The sequence below is a fragment of the Vombatus ursinus genome, unplaced genomic scaffold, assembly GCF_900497805.2.
Source record: "Vombatus ursinus unplaced genomic scaffold, bare-nosed wombat genome assembly UNPS02004677.1, whole genome shotgun sequence".
Classification (NCBI taxonomy): domain Eukaryota; kingdom Metazoa; phylum Chordata; class Mammalia; order Diprotodontia; family Vombatidae; genus Vombatus; species Vombatus ursinus.
In genome coordinates, this window is record NW_020944455.1 from 105733 (window position 1) to 121772 (window position 16040).

Consider the following 16040-nt stretch of genomic DNA (forward strand, 5'->3'; position numbering starts at 1 on the left):
CTATTTCTTTTCTGGTTCTGTCTTCATTTTATTTGTGCAAAAAAATTATATTTCATGTAATCAAAATTGTCTTTTTATCTTTTTCGATCTTCTATATTCCTTTTTAGTTAAGAATTCTCCCCCTAAACATATTGTGACCTGATCTCATTCTCTTCTAATTTTTTATGGTGTTACCTTTTACATTCAAATTCCATATCCATTTTGAGATTATTATGGTATATGGTGGAAAATGATGATTTAAATCTAATTTCTGCCAAACTGCTTTCCAGTTTTCCCAGAACTTCTTGTCAAAAAAGGAGTCCTTGCCCTAGTAATTTATTGAGTTTATGAACCACTGCCCCTGAGGTATCACCTGACCTTGTCATGCTGTTCAATACTCCAAAACCCAATCCAGCCCTTTGTTTGAGAAAATTCCCCAGTTCCTTCATGGCCAACTCCCCTGAGCAGAGAGGAGTAGTCATGTCACACAGAGAATCCTGGGAGTATTCTGTCTTGGCCTTTTTGATTCTGCCACTTTCTGATGTATGTCTCCTTGTCTGTACCCTTCCTTTCCAGATTGGAAGCTGCCAGGGACCATGTGTTGCCCATTGACTATTACTTTCCACCACAAAAGACCTGTCTTATCTGTGGCGATGAAGCTTCGGGCTGTCACTATGGGGCACTCACCTGCGGCAGCTGCAAAGTCTTCTTCAAGCGAGCAGCAGAAGGTAAACGGGCCTTCCATCTTCCCTATGTCTTCCTTTTCCACTCCTGGTACTGATAGCGGCCCTCCTGCTCCAGAATTCCCTAGGCTTCTGAGGCCTTGGCTGGGCCTCTCTTGGAAGGTCAGTTCCTCTGACATGGAGGGGCCTCCAGCACTGCTCCACCTGGCACTGATGGCTGTGCCAACAGTGGCTTTTCCCTGGCTCAGGCAGAACCCTGTGAGGTAGACAGAGAAATGCACGTGGTCCCAGCTGCCCTTTGGGACTCTATCACTGAGATGAAAGACAATGGAGGATTGAAAAAAGATTTCAATTCCTTTCCACTTGGATTTCTCTCCAAAGCCTTGAGAAGGAGGAAGTCTATTTGTTGGCAGGATCTATAGACAGAAGGCTCCTAAAAAGGTTCCCCACCTTCTTCCTCTGACCACAATAAACTCCTGCTATCTGTTGGGGGGCCCATTACCAGCCTTCAGAACACTAGCAGAGCCCATGGCAATAGCATTGCGAGGTTTACAAACATCTTCCTCACCATCATCCTGTGATTTGGGGTAGTAGCTCCATTTTGATAGAGGAAGAAACTGAGGCCCAGGAAAGGGAAGGGACTTGTCTAAGGTCACACATAGGGTCCTTCCTAGATCTAGAGCTGGAAGGGACTTTGGAAGTCATCTGGTCTGGTTTTCTCATTCTACAGAGGGGGAAACTGATGCTCAGAGGTCAAGGGACTTGCCTAAAGTCATGCAGGTAATGTGTGTTAGAGCCTAGATTCAAACCCAGGTTCCAAATCAAAAGCCACTGCACCACACTAACTCTATCAGCAGCAGTTTGCTCATGCTCCACACTAGATAGTAGCAGGTCTGAGATTTGAACCCAGCCCTTCTCACACCCCAATTTATCAATCTTTCTGCCGCACCAACTTGCTAGCTATTTTCATTCCTGTTGACTCTCAGTCAGTCAACAGGGAGGATGTATTAAGTGCTTACATACCAGGCACTGGGGTTACAAAAATCCAATAGTGCCTGTCCTCAAGGAGCTTACATTCTAATGGGGAAGCCATGCATCAGGACAAGATACGTGGAGAGAAGGTAGAACAGAACCTTAGAAGGGAAGGTCCTAGTGGCTATAGGGGCTGAGGCAGAAGGAAGATCAGGAAAGGGAAAGGGGAGCTTGACCTGAGGCTTACAGGAAAGCCAAGATTCTAAGAGGCAGGGCCACCCCCAGAGAAGAGGGCAACAGTGGGGTGGGATGGGAAGAAAAGCTCCCATTCTGAAGAGTCTCCAGATCACCCTGCCAAAAGGTTGTTGACTGTTGCTGTTAAGTCATTTTTCAGTTGTGTCCAACTCTTCGTGACCCCATTTGGGGTTTTCTTGACAGAGATACTGGAGTGGTTTGACATTTCCTTCTGAAGCTCATTGACAAATGAAGAAACTGAGGCAAACACAATTTTCCCAGGGTCACACAACTAGAAAGTGTTTGAGGCCAAATTTGTACTCAGGTCTTTCTGGCTCCAGGCCCAGAGCTCTATCCACTGCAGCGCCACCTAGCTGCCCCTATTGACTGTTGTTAACCAAAACTGATGGCCCCTCATCTCCTTCAAGCAAGGAGCCTGTCGGCATCTGGAACATGTGCTGTCATGATGGTCCAGAGTGCTTTGGGGTTAGCGGAGTGGGCATTCCACTGAGGGCATCAGCGGCCCTAGATTCAAGGCTGAGCTCCTCCACTTGCTAGTTATGTGATTGTAGGAAAGTCCTGGGTCCTCTTTGAACCTCTGCTCTCGCATCTATAAAATGAGGACAGTCATTCAGACCCTGTGCTCCTCACTGGGTTATTGCTGCTAGATCATATTAACCATAAAGTGTTGAACAGATGAGAGGCGAAAATGGCAGAATGGATAATGGTGGTGTGTCCTTTGGTCTCTACCATTGGTGGGCCTTAGAAACCAGAGATAACCCTTTCACTCTTGGGAGGGCAGGAGTTCTCATTAGCAGGATCTTCTTAAAGATTCCCCTCCATTTCCAAGCCCCTGCCTCCCCCACAAGGAATCGGCACTTCTGTTCCCCCTCCTCTCTGGCACAGGCCCAGAATATAACGCCCAGAATCTTTGAGTTGAAAGGCTTTGAGTAGCCATCTCAACCCTTTCCTCTATTTATACCATTCCATCCAATCAGGAAACATCCATTTATTAAGCAATTAATATGTGCCAGGCACTAGGAATACAATCAAGTGAGACTACCCAGTTTCTAATTTGAATACCTGGGGTGATGAAAAGCTTCCTACCTCCCAAGTTCCCTCGATGGCCAGCTCTAACCATTGGGAATTTCTACCTCCTGTTGCATCCATATCTGCCTTCCTGTTACCATTTGCTGATGTCCCAGTCTCTGCCCTGCCTCCTGGAGTCATGTGACAGCCCTGCAGATACTCCTCCTCCTCTAACACCTCTCTACTCCACGTCCCCTATTCCTTTGACCAAACTTGGTGTCCTCTTCTGTCCTCTATATATCCTGCTTTTATCATATTCTAGACCCTAGAACTAGTGCTGGAAGGAGGCCTAGAGAGGTCCTTTAGTCCCCCTCCCCCATTTTACAGAAGTGACTTGCCCAAGGTCACATGTAGGATTCTAAAGCTGGAGCTCTCCTTTTATAGAAGAGGAAACTGAGGCCCAGGGAAGGGAAATAACTTGTTCAAGATCACACAGGGGATTCTAGAGCTCGAAGGGACCTTCCAGTCTGACTCGCTCATCTTACAAATGATAAACTGAGGCCCAGGGAAGAGTAATGACCTGCCCAGGGCCACGGAGGTAGTAAGTGGAAGAGGTCAGATTTGAACCAGGGCCCTACAGCTCTAATTCTATTTCCCCCATACCATCCTGCCCTTCATGCACTTCAGTTTGTCAGTATCCTTCCTAAAATTACAGAATCCAAACTAGAAGGGCCCTCATTGACTGTCCCATCTAACACAAACCAAACTGAGTCTCCCCACTATGCCTATCCAACAGGTGCTTGAAATTCTTCAAAGCACCATTAAGAACTACATTTTTGCCTGATGATTTTCACCATGGCACCAAGAACCTAGCTTAATTTTCTAGATGTGGGGTCTGACCAGGGCAAAGGCTCATGGTCTAGCTTTCCTCATTCTGGACATTATTCTCACTGAGTACAGCCTGAGAACTAATCAATGTGCCGCATCTCCCTGGTGTCACAGACTGAGCTTGCAGTCCACTAAGGCCCGCAGGATCTTTTTCTTCCATTTGGTTTTTGGGCCAATGCACAGCTCTGTGTCTTTCTGTATCTAGTTGGTCTCTGGTTGCTTGAAGGTACTCACTCACAAGGAGTGCTGAGGAAGGAGTAGTGGTCCTGTCTTGTTAGAGGCTTCTCTGTGGTAGAGATAAGGGAGGCATGGACCCTACCGTCTCACTCTCCTCCTCTAAGCTGAGAACCTTCTTTAGAAAGTAGCACAATTGGCTGTCATCCCAAAAAAGGGAGCCTTCCCTGGGCCTTAACTCAGGTGCCTGATCCAGCCCTTCCTTGGCTTGGCCCGGGCTGTTGAACCTAGAGCCAGAGACAGGGCTTATGTAAGGGTCATAAACAACATTGGTGGGTTCCTGGAATCTAGGACAGAGGCAAGACAGGGAGGGGGGTGATGCTCAGCCAGCTGTCTTCTCCCTGATGGAAAAGCAGAATGGAGACCCAATGTTGTTCCTGAACCACCTCTAGTTTGCTCTGTTGCAGCAGTCAGTCTCTGATTTGAGGTAGCTGTAGTGTACGGAAAGGCCATCGGGCCTGGAGTTGGGAGACCTGGCGTCCAGTGCTGACTCTGCCTTTTCCCAAGGGGATCACCTTATCTCTCACCTTGGAAAAATGGGACTTAGATACCTTAGGCTCTCTCCCTCCCAGGACTGGGGGGACAATTAAACAGGATTATCGGATCCCAGACCTAGACTTCAGATGCCAGCTGGTCCAACACCCTCGTTTTACAGGGGAAGAAACTAAGGCCTAGGGAGGGGGAGGAACTTGCCCAAAATTGCACACAGGATCCTAGATATAAACCTGAAAGGGATCTCAGAAGTCAGCCAATCACCCCTCCCATTTTACAGAGGGGGAAACTGAGGCTCAAGGAAGGGAAGTGTCCTGGCCAAAATCACACATAGAATCCTACATGTAAGCCTGAAAGGTTCATTTCTCCCATTTTACAGGGAAGGAAACTGAGGCCCAGGGAAGGAAAGTGACTTGCCCAAGGTCACACAGTTCTGGAGCTGGAAGGGACCTCCGAAAATTCACACACACACATACATACCTTATTTAAAAAAAAAATTACTTATTTCTTTTTGGTTTTCAACATACATTTTTATAAGACTTTGAGTTTTAAATTTTTCCCTCTCCCCCCTCCCCAAGACAGCATGCAGTCTGATACAGGCTATACATGTACAATCATATTAAACATATTTCCATATTAGTCATGTTGTAAAGAAGAATTAGAACCAAAGGGAAAAACCGTGAGAAAGACAGAAACAAAAAAAGAAGAGAGAGAAAGAGAGAAAATAGTCTGCTTTAATCTGCATTCAGACTCCATAATTCTTTCTCTAGATATGGATAGCATTTTCCATCATGAGTCTTTTGAAACTGTCTTAGATCGTTGTATGACTGAGAAGGGTTAAGTCTATCAATATCAGTCATCGCACAACGTGGCTGTTACTGTGTACAATGTTCTTCTGGTTCTGCTAACTTCACTCAGCATTAGTTCATGTACATCTTCCTTCCCAGGTTTTTCTGAAATCCACCTGCTCATCATTTCTTATGGAACAATAGTGTTCCATCACATTCACATACCACAGCTTTTTCAGTCATTCCCCAGTTGATGGGCATCCCCTCGGTTTCCAATTCTTGACCACCACAAAAAGAGCTGCTATAAATATATTTTTGTACCTGTGGGTCCTTTCCCCATTTGTATGATCTCTCTGGGATACAGCCCTAGAAGTGCTATTGCTGGGTCACAGGGTATGCACATTTTTATAGCCCTTTGGGCATAGTTCCAAATTGTTCTCCAAAATGGTTAGATCATTTCACAACTCCACCAACAATGCATTAGTGTTCCAATTTTCCCACATCTTCTCCAGCATTTATCATTTTCCTGTTTTGTCATGTTTGCCAATCTGATAGCACACCCCCCATCTTACAGAGGAGGAAACTGAGGCCTTCACTGCAGCAGTGGGCCTCTTAGAGGGAGCTTCAACGATGAGAGTTCAGAGGCACTTTAATGTCATTAGCAGGTGCTCAGGCACCTGCTCAGGTCTGGCCGTGTCCCTGAGGTGCCTGCTTCATGTTCAGGAGCAGCTGGCCCATGTACTCATCATGCCTTGGCCTCAGCCTCATTACCAGGCAATCAGCTCCCCGTGGGTACAGACTTGATCATGCCGTCTGGATCTTTGCAGTTTGTCCATACCTGATAATGGGGTCCTGAATAGGCAATGATATTTATGGAACACATACATATATGAAAGAAGCAGCAGAATACAGTGGCCTCAGACTCTAGCTGTGTGACCCTGGGCAAATCACTTCACCCTGTTTGCCTCAGTTTCCTCATCTATAAAATGAGCTGGAGAAGGAAATGGCAAACCACTCCAGTATCTTTGCCAAGAAAACCCCAAATAGGGTCATGGAGAGTCAGACAAGACTGAAAAATGACTGAACTGAAATGGTACAGTGCAGGGAGCACTGACTCTGGAATTGGGGAAACTGAGTCCCATCCTATCTCTAGCTATGTGGCTTAGGGTAAGTCACTCCCCCTCCCTGAGCTAAGGTTTGGGCTCAGAACCCAGGGTACTCAGAGGGAGCCTCCCATCCTGGCCAGAGGCAAGGTGCCCTCCTTTGAGAGGGGCTGAGTAAGAACTTCAGACCATGCCTATCAAACTCACAAGCTGTATGACCTCAGGCCAGTTGCTTGACCTCTGTGAGCCTCGGTTTCATCACCTGCAAAATGGGATAATATTAGACCTTACCTCACGAGGTGGTTGTGAGCATCAAATGAGATAACAGAGACAGTGTGCTCGAAAGACCATCGAGAAATGCTCACTGTAATTATTATAATAAGGCACTGAAGGAGCCAGAGGACATGGTATGTTATTAATCTTTTTGTTATTGTGACAACTTACTGTAATATCACAGATGTGACAGAGGGAGGTTCCTCCTGGAAATTCCCTATATTAGGGAAATCACTAATAATAATAATAACAACAACAACAACAATAATAATAATGATAATAAACAAATAATGGAATGGGACTGTTTCTGTAATTTTGTAAAAGGAACTCCCAGAGAAGGAATTCCATTTACTAATGCAGGTTGGCACTCTCTCTGCCCCTGCTAGTCTTAATGCATTGCCTGGAATAGTGAGAAGTGAAATATTATACTAATAACAATAATGATAGCTCACATTTATATAGTGTTTTCTATGTGCCAGGCATTGTGCTAAATGCTTTATAAATATTATCTCTTTTTTTTTTACCCTCACAATAACCCTGGCAAACAAGTGATATTATCATCTCCACTTCACAGATGAAAAAACTGAGGCAGACAGATTCAGTGACTTGCCTAGGGCCCCGCAGTCAGCCTGAGTCAGAGGTAGGGCTTGACTGCAGGCCCTCCAGGCTGGCTTTGTGCCCTATCCATAATAAGGATAAAGATGAGGATAACATTTCCCCAGATGTGGTGGGTTTCTCCTCCCACTACTCACTTACCTGGTCCCTCTGTCCTGGGCTCGGCAGTTGTAGAGATCCGACCACCGGTGAGACAGAGAGCAGGAGGAAGCCAGGGAGCAAATTCAATGGACAGAGAGATGAGCAGACTTCCAGGAGGTTTTACAAATCTGGGTCAGCAAATTGCTGTTTTTGGAAAACAGGGGAAATGATCCCCTGGACCAGGAAAGGGGAAGGTTGTCCTATCATTCCCAGGATGGCTGCAGCCCAACTCTGTGCAGGGAAGGCCTCCTGATCGAGAAACTGAGCCAGAGCTGAGTGGGGGGAAAGAGGTGGTGGGGTTGGGGTGAGCCAGCAGAGGGATGTTCACACTAGGCCCTTGGCCTAACGAGGATTTTTAAAGCATGGGGAGAAGTGACAGGTTGGAGGATCACCCTCCTTAGGCCTCTTATAAAAAGCCATGGCGCCTTTGGCCAGGGATCCCTGGAGGGTTCTAAACCCAGCTGGCCTCAGAGTTCAGTGAGGAGGGTCACAGGCTCCTAAATCTACAGCTGGAAAGGCCTCCAACTCCCTCATTTTACAGATGAAGAAACTGAGGTGAGGTGATTTGCCTATGGCCACATAGAATTATAGATTTTGAGCCCCCAAGAGTCACCTGGGCTGCCCCACTCCTGTTACAAATGAGGATCGAGGCCCAGAGAGGTGGTGACTTGCCCCAAGGGTGCTCATTTGACTCCAAATTCAGGGCTGTTTACATTGCACTACAAGTCCCGGGGTGCTGCATTAGAATCCCAGCTCTAACACTTCCTAGTGTACTGAGCCCAAGCAAGCCGTGAGCCCTCTCTGAGCCTCAGTCTCCGCATCTGCAGAATGGGAGATAACATTGCTCACATTGTATGTCTTCTAGGGATGGTGAGAAGAAAGTAACAGGAACTGTCCTTATCTTTGTTGTTGTTCTTTCTCCCCCTCCCCCTTCCCCTCTCCCTTTCCCATCCCCCCTGCTCTTCCTCTCCCTTCTCCTCCTCTTCCCCCTCCCTCTTTCCCTCCTCCTCCTCTTCCTCCCTCTTCTTCTTCTCCACCTCCTTCTTCTCCCTTCTTCCTTCCTCCTCCTGTGGAGAGAGCAGGGGTTCCGGAACCAGAGGACCTAGGTTCAAATTCCACTTCTGACATTTATGACCCATGAGACTTGGAGCAAGTCACTTGCCCTCCCTGGGCCTCAGTTTCCTCTTCTGTAAAAAGAGAATGTTGGACTGGATAGTTTTTGAGGGCGCTCTCAGCTCTAAGTCTCTGATCTAACCAATGTGGGGAACTCCCTTGTGTGGAAACTCCCTCCACTGATGCAGATTGGTATCTCTCTCATCTATCAGTCTTGTCTCTCTCATCTGTCAGTCTTGGGGAGTTCCTGGGGCACAGAGAGGTTATATAATCCATTAATCAGTAAACATGTATTCGATGCCTACTAGGTGCCAGGCACTGTACTAAGAACCTAGTTACATAGTTACTCTGAGTTGGCGTGAAATCCAGGCCTTCCTGACTCCAAGACTCTATATACCATATCACACTGCCTCTCCTGTTGTTATCTTTTGTAAAATGATGGTATTGAACTACATGGTTTCTAAGTCTCTTTCCAGCTTTGAGATTTGCTGTGATTCTTGGGGCAGGGCGGGGGGGGCAGGGAAGAAAGCTGGGTTCGACTTAGCCCACTTTTCTGTGTGACCTTGGACAAGTCACACTCTCTGAGCATCATTAAAAAAGTAAAGGTGATAACAGGCACTCAGAAATGTGAGGTGTGATTATTGAGAGTAAACCGCTACCTTTGGGGTAGTAATAATAACCACAGCTCACATTTAGATAGCAGTTGACAGTTTACAAATATTATCTCATATAATGTTCACAACAACCCTGGGTGGTAGGTGCTATTATTATCCTTATGTTACAGTTGAGGAAACTGAGGCAAACGAAGGTGAAGTGATTTGCTCAGGGTCACACAGCTAGGAAGTGTCTGAAGCTGGATTTGAACTTCCTAAGTCCAGGCCCAGCACTCTGTCCACTGTGTCACCACAGGTCCAGCCTCGGGTCGTGATTACATAATATTTTCTATGGCTGTCTTACATGTATATATCATCTGATCTCATAATTAGTTTATTGTGGAAGGCTCCATGTTGGATCCGGGCCTCATTTCCTAGCAGAGAAGCTGAGACCTAAAGAGTGAAGTGATTTGTATACTCTCACCCCACTGATGATAAGGGCCTGAGCTGGGCCTTAAGCCCAGTCTCCAGATTCTGGGCACAGTGTCTGTTCTGCTGCACATCCCCCGCATCTAGCAGATTCTTCATAAGGCCAGGCCAGACTTAGGTTCTGATCTAAATCTGAGTGGCCCCTAGGCTGTAACACGCAGTGGGCTCTCAAATCATTGTTTGTAGAAAGCAGAGGAGAGAAGCTGCCCAGAACAATACCAGGCCTGTGTCCATCCCTTTCAGGCCTGCTGGGTCTGGCTCCCAGGCGGCTGCATTTAGACCTTCAGCTGAAGGGGCTGAGAGAGGAAGGTAGCTTTGGAAAAAATCATTATTGGTGTTTTCTTTCTCCTCCCATCTGTAAAGCTGTGTGACTTGTTTTACAGCTCTCATCAGCCCTGCTTCAAGGCGGGGGTGGGGGGGCATCTTATTACCTGCCTTGAACATTTATTGATTTGTTTTTCCCATTTTTACAATATATCTTTACTACCCGAGAAATTCTGCTGCTGAGGTGCGCCGAATTGGCTTTCTTGAGATCTTTGAATCTTACTGATTGGGGAACCGAGAGCTACTCTCCCACCCCCATCTCTCTTTCGCTCTCTTTCTCTCTTTCTGTCTCCCTCCTTCCCTCCCTCCATTTCTTTCTCTCCATCCCTCAATTTCTCTCCTCTCTCTTTCTCACTCTCTCCCACCATCTCTTTCTTTCCATTCCTCAATTTCTCTCCTCTCCTCTCTCTCTCATCTGCCCCTTCTCTTGCTTCCTTTTCTCATCCCCCTCCCTGCTTGTGTTCTCCTGCCTCGCCTCTCCTTCTCCCTCTCCCTCTCCCTTTCCTCCTTTGTCTTTTTATGCCTGTATTCTTGCCATTTCTATCTCCTCCTCCTTCCTCTTTTCTCCCTTTCCTCCCCCATCTCCCTCCCTCCTTTTTTTGCTTGCTTGCTTCTCTCTCTCTCTCTCCTCCTTTAACTATGTACTCTCCCTCTTTCTCTCCCTCACCCCTCCCGGTCCTCCATCTCACCCCCTCCCTTGGTCTCCCCCTATCCTCCTTCCCTTCTCTTCTGTCTGCTGCCTTCTCTCTCTCCTTGACTCCTCCATCTTCCCCCTATCTGTCTCCTCCTCCCCTTCTTTCATCCCATAATAGAAGGTGGTCTTAGATCCCATCTTGTCTGGCTGGAGCAGGAATCCTCCCTTTAGCATCCCCAACAAAGGGCCATCCAGCTTTGACTGGGAGCCCCCCACTCCCAAAGGCAGCCCACCCCACCTTGGGATCCCTCTCCCTGGACCAAGTCTGTCTTCATGTCTGCCTGTTCTGGCCTCCATGTGACTGCCCTTGGTGGACTCAAACACAGTGATCACATCCTCTGCACCCCCACCCCCAGCCTTCTCTTCCTCCTATGGCAGGGCCTCAGTGCCCTTCATTCTGCTGGTCATGCTCCCATGAGCACTTTCCAGCTCATCAGCGTCCTTTTTTTTTTTTTTTAGGAAATTGGGGTTAAGTGACTTGCCCAGGGTCACACAGCTAGTAAGTGTCAAGTGTTTGGTCTGAAGCTGGATGTGAATTCAGGTCCTCCTGACTTCAGGGCCGGTACTCTATCCACTGCACCACCTAGCTGCCCCAACCAGCGTCCTTTCTAAAATGGGGCATCCACATAGGGATAGGGATGGGTTCAAACTGGGATGCCATTGACATGGTGAACTCTTTGATGCTGGTTGGCATCTTACAGTTCCAGACAGCTGCTCAGAGAACTGAAAGGTTACATTACTTGGCCAGGCTCACCCAGCCAGGATGCACCAGATGCAGGCTTTGAGCCTCAGTCTTCCGGGCCCGAAGACCAGCTTTTCAGCTACTCCACTGCTCATTGCTTCCTTCTCAGGCACAGTGGCCCAGATGTGATCCTTGCCCCTCGTCTATCGGCTTGTCCCCTCTGTCTTCCCACCTGGTCCCCTGCCCGTCCTCTCCATTTCGCTTTCTGGAAATCCCGAGTGCTGATTACCATTTTACTCACGGTTTCATTGTTGTCAGACTCAACCTGGAGTCTCAAATGAGGCTGCTTTTCCACATCCTTTAGAAACTAGCCAGATTCTCCTGTGGAGAGGGAAGGAGGAGGAGGGAGCCCCACATATGGCACTGTCTTTATTTCTGTGATGGGGGACCGGGAGGAAGCTACACATTGGGAGTGGGGGAAATGATACAAGAGCTTGGATGGGGGATTAGCTAAGGAAATGGCTTTGATTGAGAAGGAGCCCAGGGTCAAAGAAAACCCTGTCATCAACAAGTCAAGTTCTAGTGTCTCCATTTAAGAGTTAGCGGACTTCCTCAGGATACTGAACCGCAGTTTTTTCATCTGTGCAATGGGGATAATAATGCCTGTTCTTACCCAGTCGCCAAGGCAGCTCCTGTCTCACAAGGCCCTGAGGAAGAAAGCACTTTGGAAGCTATCGATCACTCAACAAGCACGTGGCCATCTCTGTGCCCCAGGCATGATGCCCAGGGTTGAGAAGCACAAAGAACAAAACAGTCCCCACCTACTAGGAGATGACATTTTAATGGGGGAGACAACGAAGACATATAGAAGTATATTGATCTGAAATAGTTCAATACAAGGCAGTGTGGGAGGGAGGGAGGTCACTGGCAGTTGGGGGAATCGAGAAGTGCCTCCGTAGTTTAGTTGCATCTTGAATGAAGAGAAGAAGTGTACGAGGCAGAGCTGAGGAGTGAGTGCACTCCCAGCATGCAGTGTGGCCTGAGTAAAGGCAGAGAAATTGAAGAGGAAGTCTCAGGTGTGAAGTACCGAGAGAAGGCCAGTTTGGCTGGATCAGAGAGTCAGGACAGATCTCTTCAGGTTGGACAGTCTGCATATGTGCCACATGTAGCATGATATAGGTGTCCGAGGACCTGAGTTTGAATCCCACCACTCATGCTTACTTACCTGTGTTACCTTGGATAGATCACTTTGGGGCCTTGGTTTCCTCCTCTGTAAAATGACAGGGTTGGATCAGATGACCTCTAGGGGTCCTTGCAACTCTAGATTATAATCCTCTGTGTGACCTCAAGTAAGTCACTTTAATTTCCCTGGGCCTCAGTTTCTTCCTCCATAAAATGACAGGGTTGGACTAGGTGGTATCTGAAGCACCCTTCCAACCCATGGTTCTATGTTCCAAGATCCCTTTGGACTCTAGCACTCTCTGATTGCCAGATCTAGACGATTGTGGCCTGGGCTCACTGGACTTTCACTGGTGTGCACCATGGCCTTCTCGGAGCAATAGCCCCACCCCCATCATTTCCTCTCCTCTACAATGGGTCCAGTGATCCCCCATCCGGATTTTCCTAGAGGAGCTTATCGAATTCATAAGGGGCCCAAGGATTGACTATTTTTTCAGACATTTACTAGGAAAACATTGGAGATTCCGTTATCTGTTTGTTTTGCACCCAGGTAGGGCCATTTGGGGCACACAATAGAAATGGAACTCTAGCTTGCATGCAGAACTCCAAAGATGGCGTTTCCTTCCAGCGCCCTTCCCCCCCAAGTGTAAACGCACGTGTCTGCAGTCAAACACCTCTGACCCCTTTGTTTCATTTCCTTGGCGTGCCACATTCCTGCTTGTCTGGGGCTTTGCGGAAAATCTCAAGCACACGTTGCTGCTTTGGGAATGCCGGCTCTTTAGCAAGAGACTTTGGCGAGGAGCTACTAAGAAAGTGGCCCAGGGCCTCCTAAACATTCCCAGCAGCTCAGCGGCTTAGTGGTTTGTTCAGACACGGACGTGGGCCTGATAGCTTCTCTTTCCCCGAATGTACGAGGCTGTGAATGAGGAGACTTAGGTCCTGGTCCTGATTCTGCCACTGAGCAGCGATCTGATCTTACTCTATTCTTTTTTTTTTTTTAAAGGCAATTGGGGTTAAGTGACTTGGCCAGGGTCACACAGCTAGTAAGTGTCAAGTGTTTGTTCTGAGGCCAGATTTGAACTCGGGTCCTCCTGACTTCAGGGCCGGTGCTCTATCCACTGCGCCACCTAGCTGTCCCAATCTTATTCCATTCTTCATGGGACCTGATACTCCCCTCCATAAAACAAAGGGTTGAACTGAGCTCCTGCCATGGTCACCCTTCTCTACCATTCCGTGTCTGATGTTCTGAGCTTCCTTTCATTATGATCAATCAATCAGAGCCAGAGATGGAGTACAGGAGGTCACTGTCCTTTCACCCCTGTGACCCTCAGTTTCCTGATCTTGAAAATGAAATTCATAATGTCCAAGGTCATCCTACCTAAGAGACGCAGTGGGTTGGAATGGGTGCAGAGGTGGCCTTAGAGCTCCAAGCACCTGAGGTCAGGTCCTGTCTCTAATACTTTCTGTCTGTGGGACCCTGGGCAAGTCACTTTATCCCTCAGCACTCCAGGCAAATCTCTAGGGCCACAAGCTGCAGATCTGCATTGTTAAAGGGAACTCCTCAGATCAGTGAGATCATAGGCCCTATCTGCGGCCTTCTGCTCTTCTCCTGCCACACTGTTGCTGTGAGACCCAAAAGACAAGGTGTAGACAAAGCACTGCCAGTGCCTTAAAGTGCCATATCAAGGGCTGCTGCTATTTTTGTCTATTGTTAATTTTTTTCTGTTGTCCTAAGGCCCCGTCTAACTCCAACATGATGTAAGTATTTGTTTCTGGTTTCCTGATGTTTTTCTCACTTATCTGGTCTCTTGCCCACTTTGTCCAAGTTGTCCCACTTTCCAGATTTACAGCTATTGGATAGAAGGGGATGGCTGGCCTAGTGGCCTCCCAACCTTGTCTCGGCACCTGATGGACTTAGGGAATTGCCTGAGAATACTAAGAGATTAAGTGATTTGTCCAGGGTCCCATTGCCAGCATGCATCAAAAGCAGGACTTGGACCCGGGTGTTCTGACCCCAAGTCTGGTTCTCGAACCACTATGCCATGCCCTGACATCTCAGAGAAATGTGGGTTCAGTAATAAAGGCTTTTCATCTTCCAAGGCTGATTACCTCGATGGTCAGGGTAACATTGGAAGGATACCTCAGGGACCACCTAGACAAACCCTTTCACTTTACAGAGAAGGCTGGCAACTCTTTGTGACTTGCTGGAGCCAAAAAAACCCTTGATTGCTGGTCAACCTTCTATTGCTAAGTCCCTTCTGGCTTAGCTGAGCTGCTCCTCCCGAGATAAGCACACAAAGCTGGCACTCAGGGTCCCCATCACTGAGCATCAGAGAAATATCTGAGAATGCTGGGAAAATGGCACTGCTCTTCTGATGGTGTCAGTCATTGGCCCTAGGAATGCCCCAGTAAAGAAATTCAAGACAAATTCGACATGTTTTCCAGCAATTTAATGATCTAAGGGTTACAGATTTAGAGTTTGAAGGCACCTCACAGGACATCTAATCTAATGCCTTTACAAGTGAGTAAACTGAGGCCAAGAGAGGCAGAGTGACTTCATAGGATAACAGGATCATAAAATCCAAGCTGAATTCAGAAATCAGCAGGTTCAGCCCTTTTATTCTACAGACATGGAAACCAAGACCCAAGCTGGGGGAAAGTAACCTGCCCAAGGCTGCACATGATATCATAGCTCTGGAGCTGGTAGCTACCTTAGAAGTCATGATATATCATCTTACAGATCAAGAAACTGAGGATTGGAGAAATAAAGCCACTTGCTTGAGGCCATCCTGGTACTGAGTGGCCGAATTCAGAACTGGGGAGTCCAAATCAAGCATTCTTTCGCAATCCCGTGCTGCATGTTTGCATAACACTCTAAGCTACATAAAGAAATCACTTTGCTCAGAACTCAGTCCTAGAATGTGGCGTTTTGGACTGACCTAGAATGTCCTCTGCTGTTTCATATCCCAATGTATCGGGAACATCAGGTCACAGAGAGTTAGCTACCTAGACAACTGGGCGGATAAATGATCTGCTGATGGTCACGTTGTCAGTAAATGTTTCAGGTGGAATTTGAGCCTGAGTCTTCCCGAGTCCAAGGCCAGCCTTCTACCCAGTATCCCAGCCTCCCTGTCTTCTGTGATCTTTTGTGAATTTGAATAATTATTAAACACAGGAGAATACAGCACATCTGATAGATTTAGATCCATTCAACAAGAACAGTGTCAGGCACTATGCTAAATGCAAGGGATACAAAGACGGAAATGAAAGTCTCTGCCCTCTGGGGCCTTACATTCCTATAACAGATGGAGATTAAGAACTTGGGGCAGCATTTGAGGATGCTATTGTTGTTTTTTTTTTTTTGTTTTGTTTTGGTTAGGCAATGGGGTTAAGTGACTTGCCCAGGGTCACACAGCTAGTAAGTGTTATGTGTCTGAGGCCGGATTTGAACTCAGGTCCTCCTGAATCCAGGGCCTGTGCTCTATCCACTGCGCCACCTAGCTGCCCCAAGGATGCTATTCTTATGAAGCCCTCA

General features: G+C 47.4%; 1 protein-coding gene across 1 annotated transcript in view; it reads left to right on the forward strand.

Annotated features, from left to right (window-relative positions):
* AR (androgen receptor) overlaps positions 1 to 16040 on the forward strand; it is a 152093-nt gene that overhangs the window by 39267 nt on the left and 96786 nt on the right. The window contains exon 2 of the mRNA XM_027839075.1: positions 556 to 707. Coding sequence (XP_027694876.1) covers positions 556 to 707 — 152 coding nt within the window. The remainder of the gene's footprint in view (positions 1 to 555; positions 708 to 16040) is intronic.